The sequence below is a fragment of the Cibotium barometz genome, chromosome 4, assembly GCF_041138505.1.
Source record: "Cibotium barometz isolate CiBa-2024 chromosome 4, ASM4113850v1, whole genome shotgun sequence".
In the NCBI taxonomy this organism is placed as follows: domain Eukaryota; kingdom Viridiplantae; phylum Streptophyta; class Polypodiopsida; order Cyatheales; family Cibotiaceae; genus Cibotium; species Cibotium barometz.
This window is the reverse complement of record NC_141049.1, coordinates 20,454,491-20,469,971: the sequence shown is the minus strand read 5'-3', so window position 1 is coordinate 20,469,971 and position 15,481 is coordinate 20,454,491. Positions and strand designations below refer to the sequence as shown.

The following is a 15,481-nucleotide window of genomic DNA, read 5'->3' as shown; positions in this document are numbered from 1 at the left end:
TTCCAAGATGTGAGTGTATTTTTACAGACCATAAATTTGGTCTTTCGAAGGTTTACACTCAGGTCCTGTAGTGGCAGTGGCCTATGCTGTGTGCTATATTGTTTGCATAGAAGAGAATAGACCAGCTAGGATGACTCAAATTGTCAATGAAATCTGCCAGCTTGCTAGGGTCAATCATTGAAATCTAGGGTGGATCAGTGAAATGTATGAGCTCATTGTGTGTATGTGTGAGAGAGAGAGAGAGAGAGAGAGAGAGAGAGAGAGAGAGAGAGAGTTACTGAGTGACTTGAATTTTTTGCAGGGTCATTTGCACACTTACAGATATTATGATAATGTGTGGACCTTCTTTCTTGAAAATGCCTCGTTCAAGACAGATGCTGACGTGGTGCAAGTTGACTTGGTGAAGATTGTGGCTTGTGATGCCAAAGTCTTGACTCGTTAAATTTTAAGTCTTGCTTGAATTGTATTTTCTGGGCCTCTCTAAGCTCTTGTGAACAATTGTGCTGGGTGTCAGAATGTAATTCCGACATACTTTTCCTATATACTTAAAACAATCAGCATAGTGCTGGTTTGGATGTCGTATAACTCTCTGCTGCTCATCACTTTTTATAAGAGTGAATTGTATGCCCGTTAACCTACATTTACTGTAGAGTTTTTTTTTTTGGATAATAATTACGGAGTGCTGGGCTCCCATGCTACGAGGCATGGCCATGGACACAACTCATGCAGGACGTTCTGAGTTGGGATTTTATATCGATGTGTGTTTGCCAATATAACCTAGGCTAAGTCTTTCTTTTAGATGATAGGCTGTCTTTCTTTAAGATGTGCATCGTGATGATGTGTCATGTGGTTGTCATTGTTACTCTTGGTTGGCTTAGTGTCAGCTATGTGTAAACCACCAAGTTGGTCAATGAAGCGTCCTGAAATTTGTCTTGATGAATCCCTCCTTATACACTTGGTGTTGGATGTGCACGTGTAATGGATTTAGTGACAGCTACGAAGCTGTGTAAGACCTCCAAGTTTGTCAACGAAGTGTCATTGTCTTGACGAATCCCTCAGTTGTACCCCCCGTCATTTAGGAAATAACCATGTAGTTTTGTATGTGTAATGGGGGGAATGCTTATCTGAGCAGTAGAAAAGCAAGTATGAGGTGAACTAATGTGACATGAAAAACTTTATTTTGATATGTTGCATCTTTTGTAGTTTGGCTACTAGTATTTGATTTTGAGCCTGCCTGATACCTGTTTGATAGAGACCCTTGTAAGGAGAGTTTTAGTAAGAAATCCTTATTACCATTTGTGTACATTTTGCAATGACAAACGTTGGGAGTCCTTGTATGGTTGAGTTTTACGTGATGGTGATACAGAGCTGCTTTGACAGTAGGTGGATGGAGTGTTTGGAAGACTGAAGGTTTGGATCACCTATGTACACGCCCCTTGGTGTGTAGATTAAGTAATAGTAAGTCTGATAAGGAACAATCTTTGATGGAACTTGATGATACTATGAAAGAGATCTAGGGGATTGTTCCCAACACCTTCATCTGTTACATGTCCCTTAGGTAGCTATTATTGTAGTGGGATTTTTGGACCAGAGTTTTCTTTTAAATAAAAATTCAGCGCGTCCACCTATGAATCGAACTTGTGAGCTATAACAGGAATCAAACTCGTGACATCGCGTTTGAGACTCCGATCCTTTTACCAACATTTTTAAGTATGTTGAGTGAGTGGTGGAAAGTGAGCAATCTTTTGCACACCATGGAAAGTCAATGGTGGGATCTAGACAAGTTGGTTAGTGGAGAGTTACAATGGGTTTTACCTTGCTGTTTTTTGTTGATTATTTTTAATCAAATCCACCCCGTAGGGGCCTTTTTTTCCAAACCAACCCTAATGTGAAGATATTAAGTGAAAATGATGCAAGTGTTAATATGGTTGCAACAAAGATACCTACAATGGAGAAAAAGTTTCCCAAAGGTTAATAGATCATGTAATAGATAGTTCTTCTCATCAAATTGGACACTTTGTTAACTTATGTTGTACGTACATTGAAAAGAATCTGTGTAGTGTAAGTGTGCTTGTTTAAAAACCAAAAAGAAATCGGCTTCTACAAATTCAAGCATATCTCAACTTGGTATTATGGACATGTTTAAGGCAAGAATGTGGCAAAGGCTATACACATCGTATATAGTCATGATTAAGAAAATATATATACTTATGTATATAAAATGGGTACATTTAGTTTTTATTTTCATTTGCTACTGCTTATAGTTGGAATTTTGTCTCGTTGGATGAGACCAAAGTGAAGAGGAGAAATGCCTTCTTCATGGAGATCTTGAAGAGGACATGCACACATTAACCCAAGAAGATTGAGCTATCAAAGGAAAAGAGCAACTAGATTGCAAATCGGCTTTATGGGCTAAAGCAAGTGTACATGAGTTGGTATGGCTAGGATTGATTCCTAGTTTGTTAAAAAGGGACTCAGAAATAAAGTCATAATTATTCTTTTAAAGCAATTCAGTCTCCACTAACCAACTTGGCTAGGTCCCTCCATCCACCTTTTTGACTTTTCCACATTTACTGTTCTCTCTTCCCTCACATGTAGGTCCTCCCAAAATGTGATTTTTAGAGGGAGCTCTCTCACCACCCCCAACACCCCATCCCCCATGCAACATTCTCCTTCCCCACATGATTTTTGGAGGCATCCCTCTCCCCCCCTCTCACACCATTCTCCTCCCCTACATGCAGCATTCTCCCTTGGCCACATGCAGCATTCTCTCTCTCTCTCTCTCTCTCTTTCTCTCTCTCTCTCTCTCTCTGTCTCTCTCTCTCTCTCTCTCTCTAAGAAATGCAAAGCATCGAATCCCTAGAAAATGTCACAAGTACAAAGAAGAGATATCAATTTGGTGCTATGGATGCAGAGTATGCTACATGGTAGATAACGCAAATGAAGGTCTTGCAAGATGAGGCTAAAGCACATAGAAGAAGGAAAGAAGCATGTAGATCTATGGATGCAAGGGAGCTGGTATCCATTTGATCAATCTAAAGGTAAACCTCATCCTTCGAAACATTGCATTGCAAGATGAGGCTGAAGCACATAGAAGGGAAGAAGCATGTAGATCTATGGATGCAAGGGATCTTGTATCCATTTGATCAATCTAAAGTTAAACCTCATCCTTTTGAAATATTGCATGATGTTGTCCACTTCATTGGTGAAGGTAGGATTGGTTTATTAGAGTACCGTTTAAGGCATAGCTACCAAGTTTTCATTGCTGCACATAAACATTGAGTCCAAGTTGAGATGATGGTGGTTTTCTCCAACAACCAAGCCTTCCTACGGTTGCAAAACAAACTCAAAGATCTACAAGAAGATCTCAGATGTCATGCTCAAAGAACAAAGGAGTTACAGTCACTCCTTCAATAATTAAAAGAAGAATACCTAAGACAATGACACCTTGATTTTGCACTTTAAAAAAATTGAGATGTAAGCTAAGGATATGGCTAAATGACAATTGAAGCCAAAAAATACACGCATAGGGGTCAAGATGAGGTGTAAACAACTGAAATGCATTGATGGCAATAGGTGGTGGTGCTAAGAAAAGAAGGATACCTAAGACAACGACACCTTGCTTTTTTCACAATAATTAAAAGAAGAATACTTAAGACAACGACACCTTGCTTTTGCACTTTAAAAAATTTGAGATGCAAGCTAAGGATATGGCTAAATGACAATTGAAGCCCAAAAATACACCCATAGGGCTCAAGATGAGGTGTAAACAATTGAAATGCATTGATGGCAATAGGTGGTGGTGCTAAGAAAAGAAGGATGAGGATAACAAGAAATGATGTCAAGGAGGGTTTAACCTCCATGACTAGAATCATGTGACTTCTATGTTTGTTTGTAGTTAATAAATCATATTTGATATGCTTGCTAAACTTTCCAAGTAGTGTAGATCTTTGCAAGGTGGTTGTAAAAGGAGTTTCACAAGATTTTCATGACTTGGTTAAGCTAGAAGAGGTGGTGGAGGCATGCGAGCAATTATAATTAGTAGGAAAGGGTACCATGCTATCTCAAAGATTTTGCTCGATGAGTGCATGTATTTGATCTACCAAGGCCATTCAAGGTGTGCAAGGTAAGGCATCAAGAAAACATAGCTATTGCCAAGTAAATTGGTGTGAGTACAAACACATAGAAGGTACCATGCCACTCCAAAAGACCAAAAAAAGAAGAGCACATTTGAATACAATGTGTTCAACGTCTTTGTAGATGTGAGGAGTGTATAAAGTAGCAAATGATAAATTTGTACAAAATGACAACCACATGTGTGATGCACTATTCTGTTCTTGTTTTTAATACTCCTTTTCAATACTATTATTAGATAATAAGGCATGCCTTGGTCACTTTTTTTTCCGGGATACAGAGTGTGATGGAAAGCTTACCTTTGTGCTTAAGCTTGATAAGGATCAAGTTCTTAAGCATCACAAGATGGAAAGACTGCATATTTCACTAATGAATATAACTTTAGATTACATGGATGCACCTGGATTTAGTGTTGTGTATAGTAAAAAATGTATCTTTAGTGGTTAGGGTCAGTGCAATTGCTAGAGGAGAGTCATGATATCCTCAAATGGATATTATCATAAATAGAAATTCCTCTTTATAATAGAGGAGAGAGCTACTTGAAGTGGAGGATATAGAGTGCTTCTCAATAGGGTGGCGTCTAACTAGAAATTTTGAAAGCCTTAAAATGCAAGTTTGGGGTCTTAAGAAGTGAAAATGCAATACCTTTTCTTGTATTTCATGGAGACCATGGATGACACCAATAGCTAGTGAGGTTCAACAGATGATACAATCCTCCAACTGGAGATAAGATGAAGTTGCAGAGTAGGTGCTTGAAGAGGAGGTGGCTCAAAGAAAAGGAAAGAGTTGGTCCATCAAAGGAAAGAAGTCCTAAGGCAAATAATAGAGCAAGAGCTTTAAGTTTGGGATGTACATATGTGCAGTCTCTCTAGAGATAATTATATTCAAATTTGAATATAACTCTAGAGAGACTGCACATATGTACATTATTATATGCAAAGATGATGATACTTGATAAGGTACTGTGGTTATGCTTACTAAAATTTGCCACCAAAACTAGCAAATGCATTCATTGAACAATGTGAAAGTTTGCTTTCCAAAATGGGCTTCCATGGGGGGCATGTTCAGGTAAGGAGAGTGACAAGGAGCACGGGTGATGTGCTGGCGAATGTGTCTATGGGAGGTGCAAAGGCTAGAATGTTTCTTTGTAATTATGCTAATTAATAGGTGATGACAATGACAATGTAGAAGTCCTAGGGGTGCTAAATTGGTGCAGATTTGGAAAACGCATTGTACAAAGGTGGTGGTTTTTTGGTCCAAACAAGAAAATGGAGCCAAGTGGTTCTTCAACATCAGGTATTTTGGTGGTGCCGGAATGAGGGCAGCCATGGGGTATAGAGCCCTGAGGTCGGTATCATGGGTATGAAGCCCCGAGATGCTCAGCCCGGCAGCAGCCACGATACAAGGATGAGGGGAAGAACAAGGGGTTGCAGGTTTCTTAGAAGGGATCTAGCTCTCAGCACAAGGGGTTGCAGGTTTCTTAGAAGGGGTCTAGCTCTCAGCACAAGAAAGGTACAGGTTTTCAGCTCAAGGAGGGTAGAGATTGGAGCAATCTAAGGTTGCAGCAAAAGGTTTTCAAGACAAGATCCAAGTGGTCAAGTGTGCCTCGAGTATTGGAAGTAGGATGCCAAGGATGGAGTACACATGCAATACAAGGCTGATGTCAATCATCCAAGATCAGTTGGATTCTCGTCATCAAGCTTAGCAAGAGGGGATGTCACATGCACAACATGTGGACATGCTTAATCCCCAGTTTTGGCGATGATTAGGAACCTCTTCATGCATTGACAGGCTTAATGCTAGGGATTTTACCCAAGGTAGATAGGAGCTGGAGGGCATTTATAGGCAGTTTGGCATTTTATGTATTTATTCTTGTCCTCAGTTGGCAGACAGCTAGATGGCTGGTAATTCCATGAGCCTATAAATAGGCAAGATCATTTTCATCGTATTCATCAGCTGATCCTTGATAGGTGGGACAAATCTCAGCTTAGGTGTTTTCCTTCTGGATGCTATGTTGACTAGTATCTATGTGCATCTTGATACACATATTTCCGCAAAGAAGAGCCGTGCCTCCCTTGCTTTTATTCATGTTTGCACAAAACCTTCCTCTTACAATAGTGTAGTTGTCACCCTAAAGATAAGAGTTTCCTTATTTGTATGGTAGGGTGTGCTGGAGATGCCCATCACTGAGCAAACATACGAGCACATTGGTGGAGTTGGGCATGTGAAAGGCTATTAAGCCTAAATATGTGCGCGTGCGTGTGAACATCCTCTAGCAAAGGAGTAAACACCCACTTTTTTTTCCCCGAGAAAAAGATCCTTCGATTAGTTAAAGAAAAAAAAAAGAGCCACAAAGGGCTAAGTACTACCACGGCAGGCTAGATACAAACTTGCCTCATACAAGGGTGCAAGGTAGGATCAAAACGTACGTACGGATCCAATCCGTACCGTACGGGGATCCGTACGTTTTTTTTTGGGTTTCGCCGTTTTGTCCTTCTGTGTGGCGTGCCTGCGTCTTGCGTCTGGACTCTGGAGGCCGTACGACCTCAACCTTCCGGTAAGGGCCAGCCGCCATGCTCTCTCTCCTCTACAGTCGCACTCTCTCTCTCTTCGCTACTGTCGCCGCCGCCTTCTCCCTAGGCCGCCCCCTGCTCACCGCCGCCTCAGTTCACCTCTGCCCTCACCGCCCCTATTCGCTTCGTGCCTCTGTGCGTAGCCGCCCTCTCTGTTCGCCACTGGCGCCCAGTACGGCTGGCAATATGCTGGCCCGCGCCCCTTTCCCCACCCACCCTTGCTCAGGCCCCCAAGGCAGCAACATAACTCTCTCTCTCTCTCTCTCCCTCTCTCTCTCTCTCAGAGCCTTAGCCCACCATCTGTGGACCGTGCACTGAGCTCTCAGCCTCTCTCTCCTTCAAGTCTCTCTCTCTCTCTCTCTCTCTCTCTCTCTCTCTCAGAGCTGAGCTGCCCACTAAATATTATGCATTGCATGATTGCTGAATCCTGATTGAAATTGTATGGTACGTATTTTTATGTATTTTTACCAATGGTACGTATTTTTACGTACCTTAAAATTTTTGTTCCGTACCAAACAACGTACAGTACGTACGGATCCGTACAGTACATAACATTTGGTACCACCTTGCAAGGGTGGGAAACAAGTGATCATAAGGGGAAGAGGTGCTTCTGGAGTAAACACCCACTTATGTGTTTGTGTGTGAACCACCTCTTAGAGTGCTATAAATAATATCTAGATATTTGTGTGATGACATAAGCAATGACGTTAGAAGAGAACCTTTGTAACCTATAAAGGTACATGTACTTCGTTGAAAGATAACAAGCTAATGTCACATTGAGTCGTGTACTTTACTGTCTGTAGCATTGTCTAATTCTCTCTCTCTCTCTCTCTCTCTCTCTCTCTATGTCTCTCTCGTTTATCTTTGTTAATCAAAAGCCATGATGATGTTCCAGTTCCAGCGCCCATAGCTTGGCTACCTGCAACCCAGTTCAGACCTGCCCCATCAAGGACCTTTACCTTCTAAAGTGGCTAATACTTCATCAGGGTTTATGGGTCAGAAGCAGAGCACGTTTTTAGACCTCAGATCAAGTTGTGGGGCCTCTATGTAGGCTGGGCTGCTCTGTTGCAGGGCTGTCCTGTTGAGGCTGCTGTGGCTGTCATCTAGCATGGCACTGGGAACAGGTCCATGCGATGTGTCCTATTTGGTGATTGACGAAACACTGGCCAGGGAGCCCTGAGGACTTGATGGTGTCTAGGAACTGAGAGCCATCTAGATGAGGAATTGAAAGGTGCTGCTGCCTGAGGTCATCGGGTGAGGAAATGATCAAGCAGATTGACGGGAGGCCTGCTGCTGTAGTCTGGTGGGTGACCCCTGTCCAAGGTTTGGACCAATCATCTGGAAAAGCTTGAAAAGCAAGTATGAGGTAGAAAAGCAAGTATGAGGTGAACTAATGTGACATGAAAAACTTTAAATTGATATGTTGCATCTTTTGTAGTTTGGCTACTAGTATTTGATTTTGAGCCTGCCTGATACCTGTTTGATAGAGACCCTTGTAAGGAGAGTTTTAGTAAGAAATCCTTATTACCATTTGTGTACATTTTGCAATGACAAACGTTGGGAGTCCTTGTATGGTTGAGTTTTACGTGATGGTGATACAGAGCTGCTTTGACAGTAGGTGGATGGAGTGTTTGGAAGACTGAAGGTTTGGATCACCTATGTACATGCCCCTTGGTGTGTAGATTAAGTAATAGTAAGTCTGATAAGGAACAATTTTTGATGGAACTTGATGATACTATGAAAGCGATCTTGATTGTTCCCAACACCTTAATCTGTTACATGTCCCTTGGTGTGTAGGTAGCTATTATTGTAGTGGAATTTTTGGACCAGAGTTTTTTTTAAAAACACCTATGAATCGAACTTGTGAGCTATAACAGGAATCAAACTCGTGACATCGCGTTTGAGACTCCGATCCTTTTACCAACATTTTTAAGTATGTTGAGTGAGTGGTGGAAAGTGAACAATCTTTTGCACACCATGGAAAGTCAATGGTGGGATCTAGACAAGTTGGGATCTAGACAAGTTACAATGGGTTTTACCTTGCTGCTTTTTGTTGATTATTTTTAATCAAATCCACCCCTTAGGGGCCTTTTTTTCCAAACCAACCCTAATGTGAAGATATTAAGTGAAAATGATGCAAGTGTTAATATGGCTTCAACAAAGATGCCTACAATGGAGAAAAAAGTCCCCCAAAGGTTAATAGATCATGTAATAGATAGTTCTTCTCATCAAATTGGACACTCTGTTAACTTATGTTGTACATTTTAAAGAATCTGTGTAGTGTAAGTGTGCTTGTTTAAAAAACAAAGAGAAATCGGCTTCTACAAATTCAAGCATATCTCAACTTGGTATTATGGACGTGTTTAAGGCAAGAATGTGGCAAAGGCTATACACATAGTATATAGTCATGATTAGGAAAATATATATACTTATGTATATAAAATGGGTACATTTACTTTTTATTTTCATTTGCTACTGCTTATAGTTGGAATTTTGTGTCGCGTTGGATGACCAAAGTGAAGAGGAGAAATGCCTTCTTCATGGAGATCTTGAACAGGACATGCACACATTAACCCAAGAAGATTGAGCTATCAAAGGAAAAGAGCAACTAGATTGCAAATCGACTTTATGGGCTAAAGCAAGTTGGTATGGCTAGGATAGATTCCTAGTTTATTAAAAAGGGACTCAGAAATAAAGTCATAATTATTCTTTTAAAGCAATTCAGTCTCCACTAACCAACTTGGCTAGGTCCCTCCATCCACCTTTTTGACTTTTCCACATTTACCGTTCTCTCTTCCCTCACATGTAGGTCCTCCCAAAAATGTGATTTTTAGACGGAGCTCTCTCACCAACCCCAACACCCCATCCCCCATGCAACATTCTCCTTTCCCACACCAACATTTTTAGACGGAGCTCTCTCACCAACACCCCATCCCCCATGCAACATTCTCCTTTCCCACATGATTTTTGGAGGCATCCCTCTCCCCCCCTCTCAGACCATTCTCCTCCCCTACATGCAACATTCTCCTTTCCCACATGATTTTTGGAGGCATCCCTCTCCCCCCCTCTCACACCATTCTCCTCCCCTACATGCAACATTCTCCTTTCCCCACATGCAGCATTCTCCCTTCCCCACATGCAGCATTCTCTCTCTCTCTCTCTCTCTCTCTCTCTCTCTCTCACACACACACACACACACACACACACACACACACACACAGAAATGCAAAGCATCGAATCCCTAGAAAATGTCACAAGTACAAAGAAGAGACATGAATTTAGTGCTATGGACGCAAAGTATGCTACATGGCAGATAACACAAACGGAGGTCTTGCAAGATGAGGCTAAAGCACATAGAAGAAGGAAAGAAGCATGTAGATCTATGGATGCAAGGGAGCTTGTATCCATTTGATCAATCTAAAGGTAAACCTCACCCTTCGAAACACTGCATTGCAAGATGAGGCTGAAGCACATAGAAGGGAACAAGCATGTAGATCTATGGATGCAAGGGATCTTGTATCCATTTGATCAATCTAAAGTTAAACCTCATCCTTTTGAAATATTGCATGATGTTGTCCACTTCATTGGTGAAGGTAGGAATGGTTTATTAGAGTATTGTTTAAAGCATAGCTACCAAGTTTTCACTGCTGCACATAGACATTGAGTCCAAGTTGAGATGATGGTGGTTTTCTCCAACAACCAAGCCTTGCTACGGTTGCAAAACAAACTCAAAGATCTACAAGAAGATCTCAGATGTCATGCTCAAAGAACAAAGGAGTTACAGTCACTCCTTCAATAATTAAAAGAAGAATACCTAAGACAATGACACCTTGATTTTGCACTTTAAAAAATTTGAGATGCAAGCTAAGGATATGGCTAAATGACAATTGAAGCCCAAAAATACACCCATAGGGGTCAAGATGAGGTGTAAACAACTAAAATGCATTGATGGCAATAGGTGGTGGTGCTAAGAAAAGAAGGATACCTAAGACAACGACACCTTGCTTTTTCACAATAATTAAAAGAAGAATACTTAAGACAACGACACCTTGCTTTTGCACTTCAAAAAATTTGAGATGCAAGCTAAGGATATGGCTAAATGACAATTGAAGCCCAAAAATACACCCATAGGGCTAAAGATGAGGTGTAAACAGTTGAAATGCATTGATGGCAATAGGTGGTGGTGCTAAGAAAAGAAGGATGAGGATAACAAGAAATGATGTCAAGGAGGGTTTAACCTCCATGACTAGAATCATATGATTTCTATGTTTGTTTGTAGTTAATAAATCATATTTGATATGCTTGCTAAACTTTCCAAGTAGTGTAGATCTTTGCAAGGTGGTTGTAAAAGGAGTTTCACAAGATTTTCATGACTTGGTTAAGCTAGAAGAGGTGCATGCGAGCAATTATAATTAGTAGGAAAGGGTACCATGCTATCTCAAAGATTTTGCTTGATGAGTGCATGTATTTGATCTACCAAGGCCATTCAAGGTGTGCAAGGTAAGGCATCAAGAAAACATAGCTACTATTGCCAAGTAAATTGGTGTGAGTACAAACACACAGAAGGTACCATGCCACTAAAAAAGACCAAAGAAAGAAGAGCACATTTGAATACAATGTGTTCAACAACGTTTTTGTAGATGTGAGGAGTGTATAAAGTAGCAAATGATAAATTTGTACAAAATGACAACCACATGTGTGATGCACTATTCTGTTCTTGTTTTTAATACTCCTTTTCAATACCATTATTAGATAATAAGGCATGCCTTATATCTAATAAGGCATGCCTTATATCTAATAAGGCATGCCTTGGTCACTTTTTTTTCGGGTTAGAGAGTGTGATGGAAAGCTTACCTTTGTGCTTAAGCTTGATAAGGATCAAGTTCTTAAGCATCACAAGATGGAAAGACTGCATATTTCACTAATGAATATAACTTTAGATTGTTCCCAAGGAAACATGGATGCACCTGGGTTTAGTGTTGTGTACAGTAAAAAAATGTATCTTTAGTGGTTAGGGTCAGTGCAATTGCTCGAGGAGAGTCATGATATCCTCAAATGGATATTATCATAAATAGAAATTCCTCTTTATAATAGAGGAGAGAGCTACTTGAAGTGGAGGATATAGAGTGCTTCTCAATAGGGTGGCGTCTAACTAGAAATTTTGAAAGCCTTAAAATGCAAGTTTGGGGTCTTAAGAAGTGAAAACGCAATATCTTTTCTTGTATTTCATGGAGACCATGGATGACACCAATAGCTAGTGAGGTTCAACAGATGATACAATCCTCCAACTAGAGATAAGATGAAGTTGTAGAGTAGGTGCTTGAAGAGGACGTGGCTCAAAGAAAAGGAAAGAGTTGGTTGATCAAAGGAAAGGAGTCCTAAGGCAAATAATAGAGCAAGAGCTTTAAGTTGTAGTTGCCTCGACATGGTAAACCATGTCTTGCGTTTGAGGATCATGATTGGGATTCAAATTTGAATAGAAGTCTAGAGATAATTATATTCAAATTTGAATATAACTCTAGAGAGACTGCACATATGTACATTATTATATGCAAAGATGATGATACTTGATAAGGTACTGTGGTTATGCTTACTAAAATTTACCACCAAAGCTAGCAAATGCATTCATTGAACAATGTGAAAGTTTGCTTTCCAAAATGGGCTTCCATGGGGGGCATGACAAGGAGCACGGGTGATGTGCTGGCGAATGTGTCTATGGGAGGTGCAAAGGCTAGAATGTTTCTTTGTAATTATGCTAACTTTGTGTAAAAACACGACAACCGATCAAGCAAGTAATCTAAACATGGCCAATATTAGGGTAAGAGTATATGTAGAGCTGGAAAATTTTATTGAGCTCTTGAGAAAGACGAGAGCACAATAGAGAATTATATAGAGAACCTTAGCAAAAAAAACTAAGTGTATGGGCCCAAAACCTTAGAAATTAGAGTGTATATCGGTTTGACGTGTGGTGAGGGATTTTTTTTTTGTGCGTGGAAAGAATGACGTGAAGAATGTGTAAGAGGCGGAAAGAGCGTATGTGGAGGAAGAGCTCGCGCTGAAAGAGAGCTATGGTCTTTTTTCTTTTCCGGTGCGCTGCTCTGCTCCTAGACTTGCTCTCTGTCTTGGGTTTCCTCTCTGTGTGTCGCCTTAGCATACCTTAGTGTATGCTAAGGTATTAATTTATTAATGCCCATTTCAAGTGGGCATTAATAAATTAGTATGTCCACAGCCTGAATAATATGGTTAGAGGAACACATTAGCCATTAATAAGCTCATACAGACGATTGTGGAGGAGAGTAAAGGACATTACATATTACTTGTGTCAAATAATGAAATTTGATTCAATTTCTAAAATAGTTTCTCAGCTAAACCCTTCTTGGTTTTGCAACACATATACTCTTTGCATATGAGCTATATTTTGACCTAGCAAATGGGACCCCTTGAAGTGTAGAGAACACTTAGGGCACACTACCAAGCATAAATTCCACACTTTCGGACTACACTGTATGAGATATTTAATTGGTTCTATATGGGCATGTAGACCAAAGGAAGAAGTCAATATGTAACAGATATTGATCTTGTTTTTGTAGATAACACACTTAAATTTGTTTTTTTAATTAAATCTCATTTTTTGGCAACCTCTTTTAATATATAAAGGGTGCTTCTCTCTCATTTTGCAAAGTCTATGGCTATAAAGAAAACAAAGCTAGGGGTGGTGTCTCACTAGAGACCACATAGCAACTGCAAAGATCTATGAAGGAAGAAACAAAAGGCCACCATTCATGGAAAGTAGTAAAGGAGAAAGGGCATACATGACAAACATACATAGCAAAATATGCGCAAGGGTGATGTGCCCTCGCCAGAGGTGCCTCAAGGTCACCATAGGCTTTTCAATGAGCCACTAACAGAGGACATCATAGCGCAATGCAACGTCGTGCCACCCCAAGGGAACCAACGAGCCACTAGATCACCATGGCCTATTCAACGAGCCATTGGGTAAACATGGCGGGGAGACAAACATTATTAAAAAAACAAAAGAAGACTGCAAGAGAAGAAGGACCAACAACAAAGGATCAAGCTTAAGAAAAATGGAAGAAAAAAGAGGAACAAGTGCAACAGAAACCTGAGAAAGCCAAGGAATAAGTTCAACAAAAACATAAGAAAAACTAAGGAAAAGAAGGCCCCCAAGAAGGATGAGCCATAGGAGAAGCCTGAAGAAGTAGCAGAGAGTAGGATCTTGGGGTGAAGAAACCTTTAATCAAAGGCCAAAGATAGTGCCCCCAAAGATAGTCTAACAAACACATAAGAAAAACTAAGGAAAAGGAGGCCCCCAAAAGAAGGATGAGCCATAGGAGAAGCATGAAGAAGTAGCAAAGAGTAGGATCTTGGGGTGAAGAAACCTTCAATCAAAGGCCAAAGATAGTGCTCAGGACAAGGCCAACCGTTAAAGGCCTTAGGGACTTACAAAAAACTACTTACATGGTTATACAAAAGGTACTTGCGCATGAGGTCACCGAAGAATACAACACCGACACATGTTTCAATAGCAATGCACTCCAAACATTGCAAGAGGCATCAGAGCATACATTAATCAATATTTTTGAAGATACCAACCTTTGTGTAATCAATGCCAAGTGAGTAGCAATAAAGGATAAATATATGAAGTTAGCTAGAAAGATTGAAACAAGAAAACTAAGAGACCGCAGGAAGCGTGCCAATAGAAAAACACAAACGTGAGAGAACACCAGATTGGGTCCCAAGTGCCCCCCCCTAAGCGTGTGCCAAGAGCATCTGCTTGAGTATTTTTATAGTATTTTTATTCCATCAAAAATAGATTACATGGCTATTTTTAGCCCAAGCTTGTTCTACAAGATTTCTTTTAACAAAAAATACATAATAAAATATTTCAAAAATCTCACTCCCATGACAGTCCTCCCGATTTAGGAGACAATCGTCCTCGGTTGTGACTATCAGCACACATGAGTGATCAAATACATTAATTGTTCCCACATTGGATTCACTCACAATAACTAATTGGATTCACTCACAACAATTAATTAGATTCACTCACATTGGATTCACTCATCAAACTTATAGAACCTTTACACACGTCACACGTGTCTTAGAGTTGATTGGATTCACTCACAAAATCAAACTCCCATAATCTTTATATGCGTCACACATCTTAGAGTTGATCGGATTCACTCCTCATAATGTTTTCATATGCGTCACACGTATTCATAGAGTATACCACACGTCTCACAGCTGGTTGGATTCACTCACAACCAACTAGGGTTACCCTGTAAAGAATCAGATTCACTCTCGATTCTTATACCACACTGGGTTGCCCTCATCAAGAATTAATTCAGAAGAGTGATCGGATTCACTCACAATCAAACTCACACATTCCTTACATGCGTTACACATGTCACAGTTGATTGGATTCACTCACAACCAACACTCAATTTGTGATAAGTTATCACAGATAAATATTACTAAGTATTCATCATAGACATGTAAAAGAGACATAGTATCAAGGACTTCTATGTGTAATAAACTCAAGTGTCCCATACCACCAGAAATTATCCCACACAAATCTAGAGATAAGTATGCATTGGAATACTTCACACATGATTAATGTTGTGTCTCATACCATAAGACTAATTCATAGTGAAAAATTCATAAAGTATAGTTCAAGACGGAAGGGCTAGTTTCTCTGAGAAGTTGACTTTTGATGTATAAGAACTCTCCTTGAAATTTTGCACAAAGTTTTA

The 15,481-nt window shown here is 40.1% G+C and overlaps 1 protein-coding gene across 1 annotated transcript in view; it reads left to right on the top strand.

Annotated features, from left to right (window-relative positions):
• Window positions 1-672, top strand: part of LOC147639020 (transcription initiation factor IIA gamma chain / TFIIA-gamma (TFIIA-S)) — a 38,748-nt gene extending 38,076 nt beyond the window's left edge. The window contains exon 3 of the mRNA XM_086786639.1: window positions 302-672. Within this exon, the coding sequence (XP_086642765.1) occupies window positions 302-442 (141 nt within the window). The 3' untranslated portion in view covers window positions 443-672. The remainder of the gene's footprint in view (window positions 1-301) is intronic.
• The last annotated feature ends 14,809 nt before the right edge of the window (window positions 673-15,481 follow it).